Source organism: Gymnoscopelus braueri (genome assembly GCF_963280865.1).
Source record: "Gymnoscopelus braueri genome assembly, chromosome: 3".
NCBI lineage: Eukaryota > Metazoa > Chordata > Actinopteri > Myctophiformes > Myctophidae > Gymnoscopelus > Gymnoscopelus braueri.
Window position 1 is genome coordinate 6729944 of NC_137612.1, and position 24941 is coordinate 6754884.

At 38.9% G+C, this 24941-nt stretch overlaps 1 protein-coding gene across 3 annotated transcripts in view; it reads right to left on the minus strand.

Annotated features, from left to right (window-relative positions):
- Window positions 1-207: 207 nt before the first annotated feature.
- mapkapk2a (MAPK activated protein kinase 2a) overlaps window positions 208-24941 on the minus strand; it is a 58268-nt gene continuing 33534 nt past the window's right edge. For 2 of the 3 annotated variants that reach the window (XM_080425145.1, XM_080425144.1), the window contains 8 exons: window positions 14879-14943; window positions 13835-13914; window positions 12614-12740; window positions 11099-11174; window positions 9132-9256; window positions 6501-6586; window positions 5867-5947; window positions 208-4765 (listed from right to left, as the gene is read on the minus strand). In XM_080425145.1, coding sequence (XP_080281271.1) covers window positions 4616-4765; window positions 5867-5947; window positions 6501-6586; window positions 9132-9256; window positions 11099-11174; window positions 12614-12740; window positions 13835-13914; window positions 14879-14943 — 790 coding nt within the window. In that variant the 3' untranslated portion in view covers window positions 208-4615. The remainder of the gene's footprint in view (window positions 4766-5866; window positions 5948-6500; window positions 6587-9131; window positions 9257-11098; window positions 11175-12613; window positions 12741-13834; window positions 13915-14878; window positions 14944-24941) is intronic. The other variant, XM_080425146.1, reaches the window with a different exon arrangement.

Sequence of the window (24941 nt, forward strand, 5' to 3'; positions counted from 1 at the left end):
TGCAGTGATTTAATATCTCAGTAATAACATTAATATCTCATGGACCCCACTGTAAAATCAACGACGCGATATACTGTATCACTGATAACCACTGGATATCAAGTTACATCAGTTAATCATTTAAAGATTTAATCCTGTCAAAACGTTTTGGCCTTCTTCAATGAAAATGACTATGTACTGAGGAAAGGAAATGGACACTGCAAGATGTGTTTTACATGTTGTTTTAATCCAAAGCTGAAGCAGACAAAAAGTACAGCAGTTGGACTTCAACAAACTAATGAAAGAAAGAAAAAAAAGAAAAGGATTCAGCAGAATCCGCAGTGTTAAATTTAACTCTGCACAGAGTTAAATTGAACTGTGCTTCCCCCTCTGAATAGGAAACAACATTACAAATAACAGTGTCACAGAAACATTCCATGAACATTCTCTTTATGGTGAGGGATTTGATGGGGAACATGGGATAGGAAAACAAAAGGCGTGATTTCTTACAAAACTGTGTGGAATTAAACTCAACTCAATGAAAAAAAACAACAAAAAAAAGAAGACAAAGAATAATTTCCTGTGAGTGATCCCCCAGGTCGAGCTGGGCGGTTTCCCGTTTGTGTGAAAGGTGTCGACGGAAAGGACGAGAACTATAAACATTTACAACCGTTCAGAATGTAATAATACAGTAGTAGCGTGCTGGTGGTATGTCAGAACTTTGCACCGTGATGGAGAGAGCAGTACTTTCTAACTTCCTATGAAACCTTCAGGAAGTGTGGAGAGCAGTTCTCAAGTACTCAACTTACTTCCTAGGAATCCCACCAGGAAGTGTGGAGCTGCTGCTACTCTCTGATTTCCTATAATAAATCCTCCAGGACATGTGGAGTTGGCTATTCTCTACAAAAGGCTGGAGACCAGAAAGTATCAGACCACATTAGTTTGCAGTCCCTTTGAGCTCCTCTGAGCTTCTTTTTGAGTTACAGTTTTAGTCCAGTGGCTATGCCATTTTTTACCGCTACGAAGCGGATAAAAGCGCAAAATTTTGCATGAGGCTTCCTTAGGACCTACTGATGGATTCTAGCCAAGGCTGATAAACATTTTGGCCTACAACTTTTGAACCGTGAGTCATACCATATTTTTTTCCCGTGGATTCCTTGGATCATAATGCAATTTCCCAGAAAGGCCCTGCCCATTTCTGCTTTCAAGATTTTCCACCATTTTGCGTTATCTTCAAAACCCATATTTTGCTACAACTCATTCAGATTTTGTGCAAAACTTACACAAATCGGCACACACCCTGTCTTTGGTCCAGGGAAAAAAGTTTTTATTTTCACCTACGGTGCAAAAGTTAAAGGCCAAAAAGTGAATCGGACAGTTTTTTTTCATTAGATTTTTTTTGGGGGCCCGACGCTAGAATCCATCAGCAGGTCATAAAGAAGCCTCATGAAAAATGTTGCACTTTTATCCACTTTGTAACATTAATTCTGCTAAGCCACCTGACTATTTGTGCTACCGTGCAACTAACAGTAACCAGGGTGGGTCATGGTGTCACCCTATAGGTGCTGCTACACAGACAGACACACACATATATACTCGTCCTATTGTTTTGCTACACAGTATCTCTACCAACACTTTTGCAAACAGAAATCAATCATAAAAAAATATCCTAATAGTAATTTACGCTGATGATGGCGTTCTGCATAGCATTAACCTGAAACACTGTGTGTGGAGACAATTCTAAAGCATCAAATTGGTAAAAAGCTTGAACCAACATGTGAACAAACAGTGAAAATCCTCAGTGTTAATGTATCCATTGATAACACTATCAAAGTTAAATTAAAAGGAAATTTAACCGATTTTGAATCTAAATGTCATTGTTCTAATGTGAGATCATATACAATATAAAGTGTTGGAAAACATTCCCTGCGTCTTTTCTGTGTTTTTTTTTCCCAACGAAATTCACCCAAAATCAGGATTCAGGTTCCCTTTTAATCACTTAGAACCCTTGCGTCCCTATTCTGGCGCCAATACGTGGAAGTAGGAGATCTACAAAATATCAAATCTACAAGCTTACAATGCGTCGTGCTATTTTCGGCAAAGTCATTTGGCGTAGTAGGGAAATACGAGCAGAACAAGTATAGGGAGCCCCGGGGGGGACCCTGGTCAACTAAGTATATATATATATATATATATATATATATATATATATATATATATATATATATATATAGGGTTTAAGTGGTTAACACTCAGGATTTGACTGTGTGGAGGTTAAAAGTCCACCGTTGCTTTGCATCACGGCAACAGTGAACAAGGCCTGTATGCTACAATGCTGGAGGAACCTCTCTCTCTCCTGCTACCTGCAGGAGCTTTTTGGCTGCACGGCTCCATTCTCTCTGCCGTTACAACTTGTACCTGGACCATTGACCAGGTGTGTATTACATAGGGCTGGGCAATTAACCCAAGATATATCGAAAGTTCGATATTTAGAATCAATGACTAGACTTAATCTTGCTCGCGTTAAATTGATCAAATAATCAAGAAGCAGTTTTATTTTTATATATATATATATATATACATACATATATATATTAAAAAACGGTCTTCTTATATATCAACAAATCGACTAAATTGATTAGTCTGATTAACCACCTGACCCTGAATTATACTTAATTGTACAATGGTGGAATGCAAAAATAGCTAAAATAGCCGATCTACAAGCTCTCAATGCGTTGTGATCTTGTAGAGCTGCTATTTCCAAATGTTGGTGCATTTATGAAAACAATCGTTTGATTATTAGTTGTAATCGAGGTAAAAAAAAATATATTTTTAAAGTCATATTGCCCAGCCCTAGTATTACTTACTGTTGCAGAGAGAGAGAGAGAGAGAGAGAGAGAGAGAGAGAGAGAGAGAGAGAGACGGCGAGACTAAGGCGCTCAGCAACGAGGCTACGGCCAATCGAGTGGCTGCATAACAAGGCCCTCGGGCTTTACATTCACTTAATAAGCTGAACCTTTACAGACGCTCCCTGACCCCCCCCCCCCCCCCCCTGGAACGAAAGAATGAGCTCAGGAAGTCTCCTAACCTTCCTGCTCCTCCAGGGCCAGATAGAGACAGAGTGCTTTACTTACATTCCACTTGTCATTTCAAAAATACTCTGCACTCATGTAGAAGAAACATTTTTCCCTTAGACTGGTGAACCATCCCGGTCGCGTGAATTCACATTTTCATGCGTCTTCAGCAGAGTTCATTTATATTTTAATGCGTCTTCTGCAGAGTGAATTCACATTTTCATGTGTCTTCAGCAGAGTTCATTTATATTTTAATGTGTCTTCTGCAGAGTGAATTCACATTTTCATGTGTCTTCAGCAGAGTTCATTTATATTTTAATGTGTCTTCTGCAGAGTGAATTCACATTTTCATGTGTCTTCAGCAGAGTTCATTTATATTTTAATGTGTCTTCTGCAGAGTGAATTCACATTTTCATGTGTCTTCTGTAGACCTGGTCTGCAGAAGACACATGAAAATGTGAATTCACACGACCGGGATGGTTTGCCAGCCTAAATTTTCCCTTGCATTATTCATGTTTTATTTGTGGGGGTGGGGGGTGCGGGTGGGGGGGGGGGGGGGGGGGCGTTAGCCATCAGATTTTCAATAAAACAATCACAGGTTTTCGGGTCTAGAGCTAGAAGTGAGGGGTTTGAAAGACCAAAACCTAGTGCGAATGCAAAAGGCTTTTCGTTCTCCATCACCCTCTCAGTACAATGTGATATGAGAGGAGAGGAGAAGAAGAGAGAGATCTAATTCTCTCTCTCTCTCACTCCCCTCTCTCCCCTGTTCTGTAACTTATAATCTCTTGACTGGTTTAACGACAAAACACAAAATTAGACATCCCCCTCTATCATAGCAGAGTGGTTTGGCTTGTTAAAATGGTTCGGTGATAATTATATATATTTATATATAAAAAATAAAACACTCCTACAAAAACATTAGAACTTGCCAAGGACAATAAAACGATAAGAAAATACATGCAATGTGCCTCCCAAATTCCCAACGTGTCGACAATTATTGCTTCTTCTTTTACAACCTGTTGTGTTTTGTGTGTGTCAGTGGTGGAAAGTAACTAAGTACATTTACTCAAGTACTGTACTTAAGTACAATTTTGAGGTATTTGTACTTTACTTGAGTATTTCCAATTTCCAATACTTTTACTTCTACTCCACTACATCTCAGAGGCAAATATTGTACTTTTACTCCACTACAATTACTTGAAAACTTTAGTTACTAGTTACTTTTCAGATATAAATTATGATATAATGAAACATACCTTAATCACTTTAACCCTATTTTATACATAGGCTATTTGAAAATAGCCGATCTACAAGCTCGCACGTCGCTTGTAGATCTGCTATTTTCAAATATTTAGTACTTTTACTTTTGGTACTTTGAGTACATTTTGATGCCAATACTTTTGTACTTTTACTCAAGTACATTTTTAATTCTGGACTTTTACTTGTAACAGAGTATTTTTATATTGCAGTATTGGTACTTTTACTTAAGTAAAGAATTTGAGTACTTTTTCCACCACTGGTTTTGTGTGTGTGTGCGTGCGTGCGCGCTCGTGCATCATCTTTCAGTGGTCAGGCGTCTGTGCGTCTGCGAGGGCGTTGTTGGCCTTCTTTCTCCTCTTCATTAGCAGTGGATTGGTCGAGTCCTCGATGGTCTTTATCTTGATCTGCTCATAGTCCACCCTCATGGTCGCCAGGGCACTGGTCATTTCCTCCTGCGGGGGGCACAAACAAACAGCTTGTTAAAGACCAGCTGACGTTAGAAACCAGTGGTGGAAAGTAACTAAGTACATTTACTTAAGTACTGTACTTAAGTACAATTTTGAGGTATTTGTACTTTACTTGAGTATTTCCAATTTCCAATATTTTTACTTCTACTCCACTACATCTCAGAGGCAAATATTGTACTTTTTACTCCACTACAATTATTTGAAAACTTTAGTTACTAGTTACTTTTCAGATATAAATTATGATATTATAAAACATACATTAACCACTTTAGCCCTGTTTTATACCTAGGCTATTTGAAAATAGCAGATCTACAAGCTCACAACGCGTCGCACCGCGACCCGTTGTGAGCTTGTAGATCTGCTATTTTCAAATATTTAGTACTTTTACTTTTGATACTTTAAGTACATTTTGATGCCAATACTTTTGTACTTTTACTCGAGTAGATTTTTTATTCTGGACTTTTACTTGTAACAGAGTATTTTTATAATGCAGTATTGGTACTTTTACTTAAGTAAAGAATTTGAGTACTTTTTCCACCACTGGTTAAAGACCAGCTGACGTTAGAAACCACTGAAGTTGCTCAGTCATAATAGTTCACCCTTTGCTCTTCCAGGGTTTTGGGTTTTAGACAAATCATTGTCTAAACCCAGTGGTTCTCAATCTGTGGGGTCGGGACCCCCAGGGGGGTCCCTAAATGAGTTTTTAAGGGGGGTCCCCAGATGATTTAATGTGCAATTTAATGTGCAACATTGTTTTCAACAGTAAACAAACCAACATACAGTATAAATGTATACAGGGTATATGCTATTACTAAAGTGACAATTTAAGGACTTTTTTAATACCTCTGAAATGAAAAGTAATCAACAAACTATACTTAAAAAAAGGTCAAACACTGGATAGTCAGCCTCTATCTATAAACCAGTTGAAGTGGTTCATGTAAAAATGTAATGTAAAAAAAGTTCCTATCACAAAGATTTGGCGGCCCCCCCTGTAGTAACTCCGAGGACCCCCTAGTGGTCCTGGACCCCCTGTTGAAGACCCTTGTCCTAGACAGCTCTATAGGGAAAGGGAAAGGGGAATCTGACCTTGACGTCCTCCCAGGCATCCTTCTCTTCTTTCAGCACACGGCTGGTGTGGAGCGGAGTCTGAGGAACCTCCATCGACTGCTGGAGGGAAGCAGACATGAAAAAACATGTTTAAATCATGACAAGCACTACAATTCAGAGAGACAGACAGAGAGACAGACAGAGACAGAGAAAGCCCTTTAATCAAGCCTTTATTAACCTTCCGTTTACACTCAAACAGACATGAGGACATCCCTACCCATTCAAGAGCCCACTAAAATACACGCTACAATAAAATATAAAAACACATATATATAACATCCTTTTTTTTTTTCTTTAAAGAGACAAAACCACTGTGTGGCGAGAGAGAGAGAGAGAGAGAGAAAGAGACAGACACAGAGAGACACAGAGAGACACAGAGAGAGAGAGAGAGAGACACAGAGAGAGAGAGAGAGAGAGAGAGAGAGAGAGAGAGAGAGAGAGAGAGAGAGAGAGAGAGAGAGAGAGAGAAAGAGACAGACACAGAGAGACACAGAGAGACACAGAGAGAGAGAGAGAGAGACACAGAGAGAGAGAGAGAGAGAGAGAGAGAGAGCGAGAGAGCGAGAGAGCGAGAGAGACACAGACAGAGAGATAGAGAGGGTAATGTTCTCACATTGATCCATGGGTGGTTCATGAACTCTGTGATGGTCATTCTCTGGGTGGGCTCGGTCTTCAGGAGGGTCCTTATTAGCTGCTTGGCTATAAAAAGGGACAATCACACATTTTATTAGACACCTGCAATAAGAAACATAACATCTATACCAGTTAACTGTAACCAGCAACAGAACTAAATGTGGAGAAAAGAGACATCAAAAGCAAGCTGGTATATGTGTGCATGTGTTTGTAATGTTCCCAGATTTGGCACAAACAAGGGGTTGAATTCGTTCTCCTGCTATGCCACCAAAATGTGGAATGCCCTACCAAAAGTCGTGAAGGAGTGTAAAACCCCACTCTACCCTACTTCAAAACTGCCCTAAAAGAGTACCTTCAGGAGGCCCCTGCAAAGGTCATAACCTTTGTCTGACTTCGGTGAATTAAAAAAAAAAAAAAAAAAAAAAAAAGGAAGATTGAAATAATCTCTTCCCTTTGATCGAATAAAAGCCACCGGGGGATTAATTATGATTAAGCATTTCCTGGCCTTAATTTGATTGAAGATATTGAGTGGTCCTTGATGGGAAGGTGATGAGACACAGATCTCCCCGGTGACTGATTTCTCAGTAAATCAGTTGCATCACTTGAAGTGAATGTTGATAAAGGGAGATTGGTTTGGTGACTTAACACTTTGAGCAGTTTCATTTCTCAATTAGAAAGTAAGCAAGCGAGTAGCTCGTCCTTAAGAGCTGCTCGACTCATTTTCACTTTGTGAAGACACAAGGTTAAAGTTAACTTTGTCAAGTAACCCCTAATTAGATTTGCACTATATTCTTTGTGGGTTTAACATACAGTATGTGCACAATTATGTAGGCAGCAGGAGCTGCTCCGTGTGTCTTAGCAACACTGGTAAAAACATGTATGGTCAAAGGGGAGAATTTAACTACGTCACATGTACGGTCAAAGGGGAGAGTTTCCACATTTCATCACATGTAGGGTTGCTCCGATACCGATACTGGTATCGGGCCCGTTACCCTACTCATGTACTCGTACTCGGAACTTGGAAAAGGTCCCGATACCAAAACATTGTAGCCATCATTTTATTGCAGCAACACCCCCACAGATGGCACCGTGCCATTGTTGTTTGTGGTGTTGCGACATCCTGCATGCAGCGTAGCTATACCTCACATAAACAAATAAATGCCTGCTGATTCGATATAAGTTTGTTAAAGAGTTTAAAAAAAAACAGCTGAGAAACCGGCGCATTTCAGACATCCAAACTCCCGCTGGTATTTACATCGCATTGTCAACAGGTGTGCCTCGATGTTATTATAACCACTTCAGTCACAATATTTGTCAGTTGTGTGGTACTTTTAGATGGATTTTACTGTAAGTTTGATTGATTGAATACTTTATTAGCAGTTTGCAAAAAAAAAGGCATAGGAAAGTACAGTGCAATACAAGGTCTTGCAAAAAAAATGGTATCGGATCATCCCTAATCATATGTTTGAGAAAACGGTTTTGTTACAACTCAATTGTAGGAACACATAATTACATGCCTGCCTCTTTTAACTCACTGAGTTAAAATTTGCTTTGGAAGTGAGATACAGCCTTTTTCAGTTATAAGTTAAACAAGGAGTGGATGGAGCTGCACATCTTCAGATAATGATATCTTGGGTTCTGAACAAACTATTATTACTATTACTATTTTTTTCAAAAACACGTGAAACACGTGATTGGCACGTTGCACCATAGCGGTAAAACACGTGAAACACGTGAATGGCACTCAATGAGTTAAATGCAAACTCTACCTTATTCCCACACATACAAATAATCATGTCAACAAATTCACACTACCAGGCTGACACTCAGCCCAGGTATAATGCTACAGTTATTTAAGTGCGCTGAGTTAAAGGGCTAGACCACTTTGTTAGAGGTTTGGGTTGTGTATTTACCTTGCCATGGTGTAACTCCAAAGGTGGACAACAAATCAAAAATAATTGCTCCATTGATTAGAAATTGATAATTCAAAATATGCTCCTCATTGACTTACATTGTACGGTGAAACAGCTCTCAAAGTCACTCTTTTAGCACATAAACGAACACAAACCAAGCTGATTCAGAGAATATAGAACATCACCAAACCCAGTATTGTTTGTTTTTTTAATAAAAATGTCAACTTCCTGTTGATTTTACTATTTGAAGATCCGGATCCGGATCCGGATCCGCGGATCCAGTCCGGGTTTTCTTTTAAATAAAAATAGCAAAATCAACAGGAAGCTAACATTTTTATATAAAAAAAAAACAGTACTGGTTTTGGTGATGTTCTATATTGTCTGAGTCAACTTTGTTTCCGTCCATTTACGTGCTAAAAGAGTGACTTTGAGAGCTGTTTCACCGTACAATGTAAGTCAATGAGGAGCATATTTTGAATTATCAATTCCTAATCAATGGAGCAATTATTTTTGATTTCTTGTCCACCTTTGGAGTTACATAATGGCAACTACACAACCCAAACCTCTAACAAAGTGGTCTTGCCCTTTAAGTGGAATAAGGGAACATAAAGGTGGAACACACTGATATAGAGAGAATGAGTTTTATAACTGACTGTCACAATACTGATAGTATGCACATGTATGTAAGTAATCCTTACCCTCCTCTGATACATCAGACCACTCTGGGTTGGGAAACTCATACTGTCCCATCCGAATCCTCTTCTTCATCCCAGGAGAGATGGCTAGACCATGGTTAGAATAGAATGGAGGGTATCCACACAACCTGTGAAGGATGAGGATTAGATAACATTAACACACCACATAACTGACTTTAATACCTGAGGGTCAGCTGGGAACAGGATACAGATAAGACAGAGACATTAAAGGGATAGTTCACCCAAAAAAGAAATCGATTAGTCACCCCATGGAGACTTGAATTCATAGATATTTTTTTTGTTTTTGTCGCATTCATAAGCCAATAATTTGATGACCAGCTGCCGGTCATGCCGCAACTGATTTTGGTGACCTTTGGCCTTTGCTCTCGCACCCTGAGCCAAAACGTCCAACTACACACACGATATATTGAAATCTAATGGGTTAAATGCAATAAAAGCTTCCAGCAAGGATGATTTTGATGTATTACCTCGTGTTGCTTACTAAAAATCGCTCTGGATTAAGAACATTGTGCAAAATGCCTAAATTGTAAATTGTAATTAGTGTGGTTGCCCTAACAGGGCAACCAGACTATAGTAATCCTCACACTTTATTATTATTCTTTTTATTATTATTAATGGAGATAAACAATAGTTTAGATAGTCTCTCCTCCCACAGTTTATTTTTCCCAATTTAGTGCCATATGTCAAAATGACCGGCCTCACCGGGAATCGTGCGCTTGTATAAGGCTAAGAGATTGGTTGCATAGTTTTATTGATATTGATTTATTAGTGCATTAAATTTCCCCATCCACTTTAATGGAAAAGTGCAAAAACTCAAATTCAAGTATTTTTTTCTCAGAAACCGTAAGAGCTAGAGTTACCAGATTTGGAGGGGAGGTTCCTAATTTAGTCCGAAATTATTGATAAAATAATTACACTAATCGGCCACATGGTGGCGCTATAACAGCCCCCTTTACGTTTTGGCCTATAACTCTTGAACCGTAGGTCGTAAAATCAAAATGTCTTTTTCCCTAGATTCCTTGGGTCATGACGCATCTCCCCATATAGGCCACGCCCATTTGCGTCAGGATAGATTTTCCGCCATTTTGAATTTTCTTCAAAACACACTTTTAGCTCCTCCTCCCATATATTTTGTCCAAATTTAACAAAAATCGGTACACATGATCTCTGGGCCCATGCGATAAACATATCCAAACGGCATTTTGATAGTCCTTACCGTTCGTCCGTAAATGGCTTCCAAAGTTAGTGGGAGGGGCCCGTTTTACCAAAAATGCTACAAATCACGAACGAAACGTCCGGTCAATCCCAAATTTGAATCACATGTCGAGGGTGGTTTACTCAACGAATCCCCAAAATAATTTCCACTTTGACCCATAGAGGGCGCCACAAATGCCCAAAACGTAACCGTTTTATGCAAAAACATGATTTTTGGGGGATCAATCCTCTCAAAATGAAAAGCAAGTGATCTCAGGAGTGACGTGACAATGTAATTGCCGCAGCCTCCGACGGTATTCCTCCCAGCGTATTACTCGGGTCCCGGCGGCACCGACCCGCGAATCGCGTCGGCGCAACCACACTTTGCAATTGCCCTGAATTGCGACGCGTCTAGTTGAATTTGGTGACCCAATGGTCAACCTTAGGCATAACTTGTATACATTCATTCTCCCTGGAGGGAGAAACCTAAACATTTGTGTGAGCCCAGGGCCCCAGTTTTTCAACTTGTCGTTTTGGTCATTCTAGCATTCTACTGTATGGTAAATATTGCAGCTACATTGCAACAAAAAAAAATTTGGTCCTGTGTGAATGGTCTCAAATGCCGGTTATTGTGCTCCACAAATCCCAACTTTTTGTTTGTTTATTTTGCAACATTCATTTTCCAAATGACTTTCACTTTGTTTCACAGTGACAGTGTGAACGTGGCTGAAGCAGTATAAGTAAGACGGACTTACAGGATATACATGATGACTCCTAATGACCACATGTCACAGGATTTGTCATATTTCTCTGGACCCAAAACCTCTGGAGCTGTGGAGGGGAAGAACAGACACAGTGACACAGGGCACAGTAATCAATTATCACTTGATGTAACTATGAATACACTCCATTACTACTGCACTGAAACTATGACTTAAGTACACTTACACGTGTTATACGTGTGATATCATGCTGCTCGGTGGCGTCTCTTAAGGTCCTTACACACCGGGGCGAATTCTTCATGCGAATTAATACTTTTTTTTTTAAAACCTTATAAAGTCAATGCAAGCGTCCACATCAGTTTCGCGAAGCGAAAAAGCGTCTTTTAATTATTCGGAACGAGTCCATTTTGCGTATATTCGCATATTCGCCGGTGTGTAAGGACCTTTACTTGCACAAGAGACTGTGAGATTTTTTTTTTCATGCACTTTATATATATTTGATGTTGTTGTATTATTATCTAACTTTTTTTCTTCTCAATTTTTATGACTATATTTTGTAACTTCACACTCTTTTACACCTGTAAACTTGTGATGTGACAATAAACTTGAAAGGTTAGCCAAAAGGCACATTTTCAACCCCAGTCTGGGCGACTATTTGTCAGTACAAGCTACTTTTTAACCCATTCAGGGCGGGAACCCCTATTTGTAACTATACCTTTCAAGACGGGAAACCCTTTTGGGGTTCTTGTTGCTATTGTACAGTATATTAGCAACATACATTTTTGAATAAATATTTGAAGTTTTTCAGAAAACGTATAAAAGGCGTTTTTAGAATCGGCCTCAGGTCTAAATGGGTTAATAAGTGTGGAGAAGTAAAACTGTGTGTGTGTGTGTGTGTGTGTGTGTGTGTGTGTGTGTGTGTGTGTGTGTGTGTGTGTGTGTGTGTGTGTGTGTGTGTGTGTGGTGGAAAAAGTACTCAAATTCTTTACTTAAGTAAAAGTACCAATACTGCAATATAGAAATACTCTGTTACAAGTAAAAGTCCAGAATTCAAGATGTACTTGAGTAAAAGTACAAAAGTATTGGCATCAAAATGTACTTAAAGTACCAAAAGTAAAAGTACTAAAATGTTTGAAAATAGCAGATCTACAAGCTCACAACGCGTCGCGATGCGACGCGTTGTGAGCTTGTAGATCTGCTATTTTCGAATAGCCTAGGTATAAAATAGGGCTAAAGTGGTTAATGTATGTTTTATAATATCATAATTTATATCTGAAAAGTAACTAGTAACTAAAGTTTTCAAATAATTGTAGTGGAGTAAAAGTACAATATTTGCCTCTGAGATGTAGTGGAGTAGAAGTATTGGAAATTGGAAATACTCAAGTAAAGTACAAATACCTCAAAATTGTACTTAAGTACAGCACTTAAGTAAATGTACTTAGTTATTTTACACCACTGTGTGTGTGTGCGTGTGCGTGCGTGCGTGCGTGCGTGCGTGCGTGCGTGTGTGTGTGCGTGCGTGCGTCCCAGTGCTTTGCAGATCCTTACCAACATAGTAGGGTGTGTAGCACGGAGTAGCTAGGGAGTTGTGTGTGGTGGTCTCCTTAGCAAACCCAAAGTCTGTGAGTTTGAGCACCGCGTTGGGCCTCTTGGAGGTATACAGGAGGTTCTCAGGCTGCAGGGAGACAGCGGGCAGGCAGGCCGGCCAGAAGAAGAAGAAAAAGGAGACGAGAGAGAGAGAGAGAGGAGCATCTCAGTATATTGTAATTTGCATGCACAGGGAGTGCCCCCTGTGCACGCAAATTGTGAAAGTACAACATCAATTTCTACAAGGTCTTCAAGTGTACAATGTAGGCATTAATCCAGAGCGATTTACAGTAAGCAAGGTAAACATGAGGTAATACATCAAATGCATAGACATAGTAATCTAAGATCATAAGTAAATCAAGAACCTAATAAATAATAATCTGTACATTGAAACTATACTAACTATAGGATGCCAGGTCAACAAGTGAAACTGGTTGCGAACGCGGAAGGAGGCGCGGCGAACCCGCGCCTCCGCCCAAGTGCAGCTTACTATGACACCGTGCTCGGGGTGTGTGTGTGTCTCTGTCTGTGTGTGTGTCTCTCTGTGTGCAGCATGTGTGCAGCCGCGCCCCCATGTGACTCGCGCTCTCATTGCCTGCTGACAGATGTCAGAGTGGAGCCTGCATAGATGAGTAGGAACTCTGAAACTCCGTGCATAGGAGAACCATATCCCCCCCATTAACTTCAATAAGAGGCGGAGGCAGTCACGTCACTTTCTCTCTACGCTCTCCCCATCAGGTACTTTGTAAATATGTAGATAACTTGTCTGGCCTTCTGTTGCTCTCTTGTTTTGATCTCCTTCCCACTTGCCCCCCACCCTCTTCTTCTCCCCGCCCCCCCTCTTCTTTCTATGGAAACTAACGTTGCGATGGGAACGATGTACAAAAACGAATTTCACCCACTTCTTTACCTTGTAAACCTGTGATGTGACAATAAAACTGATTCTGATTCTGATTCTGATTCTGATTCTGATTCTGAAATAACACGGATTATTAAATACACAACATAACAATTTCAAAAAGACAAAAAAAAAATAGGGCTGCGTTCGCTGCCAGCGTTTGCGCGTCTTACTTGTATCTGTCTACACATAACGTGCTATCTAAATGTACAAGGTCTTCCTTCAGTGTACAAATATTGATGCTAATGCAAGCTGTGTGTGATTGTTTGATGCTGAACACGTACCTTCACATCTCTGTGTGCAATGTTGATTGCGTGCAAGAACTGGATGGCTTCTCCTATGTTCTTCATGATATCAGACGCTTCTAAAATAAAATAAGACAAAATACCAAGTTGATAAAAACCGCAGAGCACGTTTCATTTTGCTGCTAATGCAGAGCATAGTGTTGAGCTAGATATCATTACTGTTCGGGTGGAAACCTCAGGTATCCAAAACCTCATATGTCTTCATATGTTAAAAAAAAAAGTAGCAGATCTACAAGCTCAAAACGCGCCACTTTCGCACCGCGTTTTGAGCTTGCAGATCTACTACTGTGTGACGCTGTAGTATGATGAAGTAGGGCATTAATTTACGGAAAAAAACACAAATGGTAAATAAATGGTAAATGGTGCATTTGTAGAGCGCTTTTATCCAAAGCGCTGTACATAGATTGTGCATTAGTTTCAGTTGGGTTTTGTAAATGGGTTTTAAAAAGTTTTTCTAGAGCAGTCTGTAGCCTCTGCCAGGGTTTTGAACGATTTTGTTACCTTTTCAAGTAGCCACAACATTTTTCCTCCAGTATGATTGATCCCCTGATGGTTGCTAATCATTGAGGAGATTCAGGTGTGGTTTCACAAATGTCAACGAGGTCATTGTGACCTCGTTGACATCTGTTGTTTGATGTTTAGCTCAAAACCAGTAGTTTTAAACCAAAAAACAATGTGAATTGTTTGTCCGTTTGAATTTTAACATTGAAGTGAATGGAGCAGCAAATCTTTGGAAATTATTATCTCCTTATTAGTTTTGAATATCGAAAAAAATTCAAAACTAAAAAATTCGAGAATCTTTTTTTTTTTTTTTTACGTTTATAAACGTCTTTGGCAGGCAACAGCTAATTTCTCAAAGACGTTTATAAACGTCTTTGGCAGTTATTGTGTTAATTTCAGTGGGTATTGTAAATTTAGGACCTGTCTATGTGTGTCTTTATGTGTTGGGGAAGCATGATGAGCATGTTTGTCTGAGTGCAAATCAATTGAAAGGCGTTGCTAAGTGGATAAGAGGCCAGTTACCTCTCTCTGTGAAGGCCTGGTCTCCTCGGTCCTGGATTCGACTGAACAGCTCTCCTCCGTCCATGCTGGAATGCACACACACACACACACATTATTCATTATTCAGGAGTCAGCACTCATCAACAGTAACAGAACAAATTTAAAGCTGTGATCCATGAAATATCAGAGACAAATATTGTACTTTTACTCCACGACAATTATTTGAAAACTAGTTACTTTGTAGATTTAGATTATTATTATTATTAGAAAACATACATTAAACCACTTCAGCCCTATTTAAACTTTGGCTATTTTCAAAAGATTTCAACTTGTAACTGCATAACGAGTGATTTAACTTTTGGTACTTGAAGCATATTTTGATGCCAATACTTTTGTACTTTTAACTGAAGTAAATTTTGATTACCGGACTTTTACTTGTAACAGTTATTTCTACATTGCCGTATTGATACTTTTACTTAAGTAAAAAAAATGTGATTACTTTTTCCACCACTGATTGTGGGGGAGGCAATCAGTGAATCATAACTGGATTATTTACTATACAAGCTACTGTGTGGTCAGTTACACACTCAGTGTCGAGCTGTGGTGACAGTTACGTTAGATGAAGGGACTAAATGAAAGCTGAAAATGAATGACTGTGCTGTTAAGTGTGTGAAAACCCTGTTTAAGCCCAATGAAGGATTTTCCAGATAGGATTGCATCCAGTTCACTGATATGCTATCAAGGCCGATTGCTTTTAGCTTTTCGATCAATATAGAGTGATCTACGGTGTCAAATGCCGTTTGGAGGTCCAGCATGACCATGCCGCAGTATTTGCCCACGTCCACCTCATGTTTGATGTGGTCGTTCAAATAGAGCAGGCATGTGTCAGTGTTTTTTTTTTTTTTTTTTTCTCAAATTAATCCTCGACTGGAGCATTAATGTTCTCGTTTCTCACTGACAAAGGCACAAAATAACTGCATGCAGCAGCAACTGAATGCTCTCTGCATGTGAAATGAAGTGATTTTGTAGGGCGGGAGAAGTTAATAAATTGTGGGGGAGGAAAGAACATAGAGTAGAGTGAATCATCCCTGGATTACTATACGAGCTACAGTGTGGTTGCTGATGTGCATGAAACAGATCACTTACACACTCAGTGTTGAGCTGTGGTGACAGTTCAGTTAGATGAAGGGACTAAAATGAAAGCTGAAATTGAATGACTTTGCTGAAAGTGTGTGAAAACCGTGTTTAAGCCGAATAAACAGTTTTTTTATTTAAAATTAATAATCGACAAGAGCTTTAATGTTCTTGTTTCTCACTGACAAAGGCACAAAATGACTGCATGCGCTCTGCATGTGAAATTAAGTGTTATCAGATTTTTGTAGGGCGGGAAATGTTTATTATCTGATGCTGGCGGTAGCAACAGAATCACAAGTTAATAAATTGTGGGTGAGAAAAGAACATACAGTACAGTGAATCATACCTGGATTACTACACAAGCGAGTGTGTGGTTGCTGTGCTGTGCATGAAACAGATCAGTGACACACGCCAGCCACACAAAAACGAAAGCTTAAATTGGACGACTTTGCTGAAAGTGTGTGAAAGCCGTGTTTTCAGCCTGATAAACTGCTGCATGTACTGTATACGTCAAGCCACCGGCAGGAGTGCAGTTAGTATCACAACTCAAATGAGTAAGAAACTCCGGCGTCTCCTCGGCCATGAATTTTTATCAAACCATCCGTCGCAGCTGTGTCTGGAGGCAGAGTTCTTTTTTTCTTTCTTTTTTCTTTCATGTTTGACATGGCGTGTTATCCTTCAGCAGAGGTCACTCGAGGACGAGGAGACTGTGGTTCACACAGTGGCACTTTAACCACTTCAACCCCCCAGCATCAGTATGGTGGATAATGTTTCGCAGAAAATAGCAGATTGACAAGCTCACAACTTGTCGATCGGCTATTTTCAGTTAACCCATTAACTGATTCACTGCCAATCACGTAGATCTACGCGAACCTATTTAAAGCCACCACGTGCCAATAGCGTACATCTACGTGAAATCAAAAAAAAATAAAAAATCCAATTTGACCCAAAGACCAAAGAGATATGATTTTTCGAAGATCTAGACTCCTATCCACTTCCTTGTTAACTTAAAACTTAAAAATTCTGTATCTCGGCTCCTGAGTACTTTTTTTTTTCCAATGAAAAACTCTGGCACTGGCTAAAAAAATATGAAAATACCTCTGGCAGTTAATGGGTTAAGACCTGGAATGCTGCTATATCTGCTATTTTTGAAAAATCTTGAATATTTTTTTTTTTTTAATCATTATCAAATCATCATCATTAACACATTGGGTGCCAAAACCGTATATATACGGTTTTGCGCAAACTAACGTTGAGTGCCAAAACCGTATAGATACGGTTTTTTATTATTATTATTTTTTTCCTTCACAGCAACAGGAAATATCACTCCTACAAGATTTAGACTCCAATCCACCTCCTGGTTAACTTATGACTTCAAAAACCTGTATCTCGGCTCCTGTGCACTTTTTTTTTTTACAATGTTAATTTAACTATTTTCAACAGGCTGCAACTGTGGAATGGATTTCCGAATGTTTTAAATTTTTTCCCCCCGATTGTACGAGACCTGTATGTGTGTAATGAGGGGATCACCGTGAGGACGGTGATCACTGAAAATATTTTGTGACTACTTGAAAAAGGTTCAAAATCTTTAAAAAGTCCTGGCACTCAAAGTATAATATTTTAATAAACCTCTGGCACCCAATGTGTTAAATTATTTTATAATCCTGCATACAGGTATAGACTTGGTTGCATCAGCCTCAATGTAGTAGAAAGCAGTGCAGTAGAAACTCTTCAACATCTTACAATTATGGCAGGTAATCCTTTTTTTAACCATGATGTTGAGAGTGAAATGCTCTCAGTCTTTAGGTTTTGTATGCATGTGCAACTCTCAGCAGTTTGTAAAGGGATGAAAGAAGGCTCACTCCCTCCTTAGCTTAGCTGCATTTAGTGCGCCGGACGGACTATGTTTATGGGGGAAAACACCCGCGATTAAAACACTCCACCATTCTTAAGGGCCCATTTATCTATTTTCTAATCAAATGTGGTGTAGGCTTGGCCTCATGCAACAAGCTGCCATCAACTGCACTGCAGTATAGACTTATACAGATACATTTCGGATGACGAAGAGCTAAATGCCTAATTCACACCAGCAGCGGTATTCCGCTGGTGGAGGAGGAGGTGGAGGCAGCAAAAAAGCGGTGCCAAGAGGCTGAGGAAAAGTTTCGATGCCCGTTTGTGACGTACATACTGTAACATAGGATGTTTCAGATGGTTTGTACTGTACATAACCCGTTTCGCGGAAAAAGCACAAAAAGCACAGACTAAGAAAAACTTGAGAACCACTGATATTATAGCAACATAAGGAAAAAAAAAAAAGAAAAAAAAAAAAAAGACATTTGTAGAATCCCCAGAAGCAAAGATTTGAGTTAAAAATGTTCGCTTTAAAAAAACGTATATTTAAACATTCGCACACATTTTCAAAAAAATTGCTGATCTACAAGCTCGTAGCTATGAGCTTGTATAATTAATATTTTTGAAAAGCCCAAAGTATAAAATAATGGTTATAGCTTTAAAAAAAAAAGCTAAAATGACACAGTATACGTTCCCGTATTGAATGGGTTAACTCAGAACATAGGATGAGGGGGCTCTACTGGTGGGGCCTCCTCACTGGCAGGTGAGCCAGTAGTATAAAACAGCAGTGACAACACACTGTTAGCAAAGTGACTAAATTGGGGAGAGAAAAAAAAGCGTAAAAAAACAAAACAAACATTTGCAGCTCTAGTTTAGCGTAGTGTGGTTATGGTCAGGGAAAGGATCCGGGAGCGGTTAACCTGCATGACCTCAACCTCCCTGATTCTGAGCTTGTGGAAATTAGGCATTTGGTACCTTTTCCGGAAGACAACCTTTTCTCAATCCATATCCAAAAATGTCAATCTATTGCAAGAGTTCCGGCATGAGTTCTGATGATCTGATAAGGGGTATTTATTATCTTGCTGCTAAAGGGGTCAATTTGGCATTTGTCTGAGTCAAGGCGTGTGATTTCTGCTGCCGTTTATGACAACGTGCAACTGCAGTGTGTGAGAATCTATGATGTTATCACCAAACAGAACAAGGTGACCTACAATAACACTGAAACCTCATCCGTTCAGTGCTCATCTGTCAGTAATAACTTCACCTGGAGAAAGGATGACAAGCTCAAAATCTGTCTGCAATCTCATAAGATGAGTAAGCTTGAACACTAAAGCTAGTATTTCTCTATTTTCTTGGAAAAACTCATTTTATCAGAAGGACAATTTTTTCTTTTTCTTAATTTTTTTTACATGGCAGTTTTATCTATACCGTCTGAGCTATACGTGCAGCCTCAGACAGTAATGGAAATGTGTCATGAACCACAGGAAGAAGTGCACGTGTAGCTGGGGTTTGGTGGTTTCTTTAATGTCTTGACAAAGTAGAGAAAACACTTCACACCTCATTTAGAAGAAATGGGTCAAGTTCTATGACGGTCACACACACACCCATTGATTTACAATAACTAATGTGACTAAATATGTTTACAATAACTGAGAAGGCATAATGCTGATTGGATTTAACTTTGTTAATGGGAGTCGAGACTTCAAGGTCATTACACACCGGCGATAATGCGAATATACGCAAAATTCGGACTCGGTCCGAATAAATAAAATACGCTTTTTCGCTCCGCGAAACTGATGTGGAAGCTTGCATTGACTTCATAAGGTTTTTAAAAAAACGTATTATTCGCATGAAAAAAACACCCCCGGTGTGTAAGGACCTTTAGGGTTATTGGGTTAACACATTGACTGCCAGAATTATTTCAGATTTTTTGCTGTTTATTGCCAGAGATTTTTCATTGAAAAAAAAAAAGTACTCAGGAGCCGAGATACAGAATTTTTAAGTTTTAAGTTAACAAGGAAGTGGATAGGAGTCTAGATCTTCGAAAAATCATATCTCCTTGGTCTTTGGGTCAATTTGGAAAAAGAAAATGTAAAAAAAAGAAAGAACGTTTTTTTCTTTTTTTCTAAAAACGAGTGAACTCGTTCTTGGCAATCAATGTGTTGTTAATATAGAAATGTGTTGGTGAGAAAAAACTGAAGAGAAGCAGGGAGCGAATAAAGAAAGCTGGACCTTTCAGAGCTGGAACGCATCTGTGTCACTGTAAGATAGCCACGCTACGAGCTTGTAGATCTGCTATTTTTTGGAGAAAACAAAATCGTGAAAATGTGCGCAAATCTTTGAATATACATATTTTTAACTGAAATCTTTGCTTCTGGGGGGGGTCCCTGGAACAAAATATTTTCACAAATTTTCACGATAAAAAAAAAAAAAAATAGCAGATCTACAAGCTCGTAGCGCGGCACACATGAGCTTGTATATCTGCTATTTTTGAATAGCCCAAGTATATAAGATAATGGTTAAAGTGGTTAAAATCTAAAATGACCGATGCTTTCCCGGTCTTGTGATAAGACACCACTGACAGACGGTGTGTCTCTAATCTGTGCTGGTCTCTAACAGAAGAGTGTGGAATGGGAACCACAAATGAATCATGCAAAAGAGTTCACAAACCACACACACATCACATCATATCAGGGCGAGCAACGCAGAGCGAATTAACCCATTCAATCCCGGAAAGCCTCGGGTCTCATTTTAGATTTCAGCTGTTCAGTATATAGCATATTGGCAGTGGTGGAAAGTAACTAAGTACATTTACTTAAGTACTGTACTTAAGTACAATTTTGAGGTATTTGTACTTTACTTGAGTATTTCCAATTTCCAATACTTTTACTTCTACTCCACTACATCTCAGAGGCAAATATTGTACTTTTACTCCACTACATATACTTGAAAACTTTAGTTACTAGTTACTTTTCAGATATAAATTATGATATAATGAAACACACATTAACCACTTTAAACCTATTTTAAACCTAGGCTATTTGAAAATAGCAGATCTACAAGCTCACAACGCGTCGCATCGCGACGCGTTGTGAGCTTGTAGATCGGCTATTTTCAAATATTTAGTACTTTTACTTTTGGTACTTTAAGTACATTTTGATGCCAATACTTTTGTACTTTTACTCAAGTAAGTTTTTTATTCTGGACTTTTACTTGTAACAGAGTATTTTTATATTGCAGTATTGGTACTTTTACTTAAGTATGGAATTTGAGTACTTTTTCCACCACTGCATATTGGTTGGCTATTCAAAAAAATAGCAGATCTACAAACTCATAGCCGCGTCACTTAGTGCCGTGCTAATGAGGTTGTAGATCTGCAAAATGAACATTTTGTGCAAATCTTAAAGCTAACATTTTTAACTCATCTTTGCTTCTGGGGGTCCCTGGAACAAAAATATTTTGAGATGGGGGGTCCGCGGCCTAATAAATATAATTTTGGGGGGCGCACCACTGATTTAGAGGACGGCCTCAGGTCTTAATGGGTTAACACAGGAATGACTGGCAGCATATCAATTGCGCAGATCTTTTTACCCGTTTAGTGGCTACTAGGACACTAACTACTTTTCAACCACAGCTACCAAGACAAGATGAGACAACGGCATTGGGAATGAGTTCAGGAAGACACGCCATGAGACAAAAGATAAACAATCAATGTCAAAACAGAAAGGGAATTATTGTTTGATATCATCTGCTGCAACAACTGTGCAGCAATGGCAAAGAAAGGGCACTTGGAAAGACACTTTCTGTCAGACCACAAATCGTTTGACATAAGTCTTTTCCAGTCAACAGTGAACTTAGAAAAAGAAAGCTGAACGAACAATATGACAACTCTCCTCGTCACAAATCTCGTTGGTAAAGATAAGATCTATCATCATCTACAGACTCTCAGTGGTGGAAAAAGTACTCAAATTCTTTACTTAAGTAAAAGTACCAATACTGCAATATAAAAATACTCTGTTACATGTAAAAGTCCAGAATAAAAAATTTACTTGAGTGAAAGTACAAAAGTATTGGCATCAAAATGTACTTAAAGTATCAAAAGTAAAAGTACTAAATATTTGAAAATAGCAGATCTACAAGCTCACAACACGTCGCATTGTGAGCTTGTAGATCGGCTATTTTCAAATAGCCTAGGTATAAAATAGTGCTAAAGTGGTTAATGTGTGTTTTATAATATAATAATGTATATCTGCAAAGTAACTAGTAACTGAAGTTTTCAAATAATTGTAGCTGAGTAAAAGTACAATATTTGCCTCTGAGATGTAGTGGAGTAGAAGTAAAAGTATAGACAATTGAAAATACTCCAGTAAAGTAAAGGTACCTAAAAATTGTACTTAAGTACAGTACTTGAGTAAAGGTACCTAAAAATTGTACTTAAGTACAGTACTTGAGTAAATATACTTAGTTACTTTACACCACTGTCTACAGTATCTATCAGCCATCGATCATTTACACAAGAGGAATTGCTCACAGTTTTGCCACTGAAAGGGAAAAGGACGCACAAGAGTTGAGGAAATGTTCAGTTAGTTCATGGACAGACTGAAGTCTGGGTCACCACAACTAAAAACTTCCCCCATTTCAAACTCGTTTCCTTAACGACAGACGGTGCCCCGGCAATGATCAGCCACAGGCGTGCCCACAAAACCTGTGATTTCCTCCTCATTTCTCTGCTACTCACCAGCAAGCACTGTGCAGGAAAATGCTGAATAATGTGAAAGACATGTTGCATGAAGGTTGTGTGTTCCATCCATGTCTATATATTTTTATATATATATATATATATATATATATATATATATATATATATATATATATATATATATATATATATATATATATTATTATTTTATTTATTTTTTATTAGGAAATTCAATTTAAGGTTACAAAGGTTTTAACCCTATATCGTCTCTGTATATATTTAAAAAAAATGACATACAGGTACTCACACACCTAAGTATAGTAGTAAAAAGAGAAATAAAAATGACTGGGGAATGTCTACACCAGGGGTCTGGGACCCCTAGGGGGTACTCAGAGCTACTATAGGGGGTCCGCCAAATCTTTGTGTGATAGGATTTAGTTTTTTTTACGTTGACCACTTGAACCCTACAATTCCTTTTCTGAGGGGAACATTAGTTCTATAGAGGCTATAGGTGTAGAGGGGAAAAAGAGCAGACTAAGTAAATAAAAAACTTTAATCTGAAACACAATTTTATACAATATAGAGTAGGGGGTCCCTGCTTCATCTCTCTCTCAGTTAGGGGGTCCTTGGCCTGAAAACGTTGAAGACCCCTGGTCTACACTGTTGTCAGTAATGAGTTAAATATGGCAGTTTTAAATAGGGATAAGTTAAATTTAACAAAAAAGGAGGGAAACAAAAGTGTTTTAAAAAAAAGGAGAGAGAGGGAACAAAAAGAAAAGAAAGAGAGGGGAGGAACAGGGGAAGGGATGCATGCAAGTCTCACCTGCACAACCCAATATCATGCTGTTTTCTCACATGAAGGCTTTCAAAGTACAGAGATCACCAAGTGACAGATGACCACCTTGTGGCCTCTTTGAGAATTGCAACCAGCCTGATTTTAACGGACTGGCAACTCAAAGTTCTCAGTGCCAACTCTCACACTCTGAGTGAGACACCACAGAAAGACACATTAGTGTGAAATTGGATTTCATATGATCTTTTGGCTTTCATATGAGTCCCCCTCCCCCCCTCTCTCATCTTATATTGAAGTCCAGTAACACCTGCTTGGATTATTTCTTTTTTTGTTTTGTTTTTTACTTCATCTTTTATCAGAATAAACAAATTGTGTTGCCAATATTTGATTTGTATATGAAATTGTATTAAGTGCTGCTGTCATCAGTATTTTAGAAGTCCCATAAATGATTGCTTGTTTTTTTTCATACTATATATGGCCTTTGTTGTTCATATTGAACTACTGAGTTATTTTATGTTCGGTAATTTATCATAAACGTATCAACTTATTCTATGTTTGGATTATGATAAATAGCACCCGCCCTATAACTTTATAATAAGATGTGAAAGCGGTGGTGGTTTTTCAATGGCTGGTGATGGTAGACCTTAGAAAACTGCTAATCAGATCTTGTACCTGAAAAGGTTGCCCAACCCTGTTACGTATGTACAGTATAGTGATGCGCGGGCCGACCCGTAGCCCGCAGGTCCCGCGGGGCAGGCGGACGGGTTATAGTTTGCGACGGAACCCACGGAAGAAAAAAAACACCACAACACACCTCTTTCGCGAGCGCACGCTCTCTCCCTCCCTCCCTCTGTCCCTCTCCTTCTCTGGAAAGCAATTGAATGGACTTGCTTGCGTGTTTTTTTTTTTTCTAATGTTGGCGGGTGGCGGGTTGCGGGACGTGTCGTTGATTTATATAAATGTTTGCGGGACGAATTGGGGAGGGTTGGCCTCCCGTGCGGGACGGCTTGTGAAAAAACCTGACCTGTGCATCACTAATGTACAGTATAGTACATACATGGGCAACTGGCGGCCCGGGGGCCACATGCGGCCCCCACCTTCACTTAATTAATAGGGCCCGCAGGTTAATATTGGAATACTGATATATTATTGATTTCAGCTGTTACAATTCCAAACATGCAAACATGACCCGCTTTAATTACTTCAGACTATATTAGTAGCTTAATGACTAGTATTACAATTCTATTGTATTTTTTTATGTCCAATGTATTCGTATTTAAGTTCATAAAGCTAACATAAGTATAACTAAATGCATTTGAAATTAAATGAAAATGTAAATTTTCAGGATTCCGATTAAAAAAATTGCCCAAAAAATTAAATCAGGATTCAAAAATAAAAATTTGCAAAAATAGCCGATCTACAAGCTCAAAACGAGATCGGCTATTTTTGCTACTTTTGTGTGACAAAGAATGGCGAAGTAAGTACGGCATTAATTTAAGAAATATACGGAGGTGTCTGCCTGACAGTATATGCAATGTGTCCCTCTGGAGTGAGTGTGGAAATATAGTGGCCCTCTACATCATCAAAGTTGCATCACCCCTGGTATA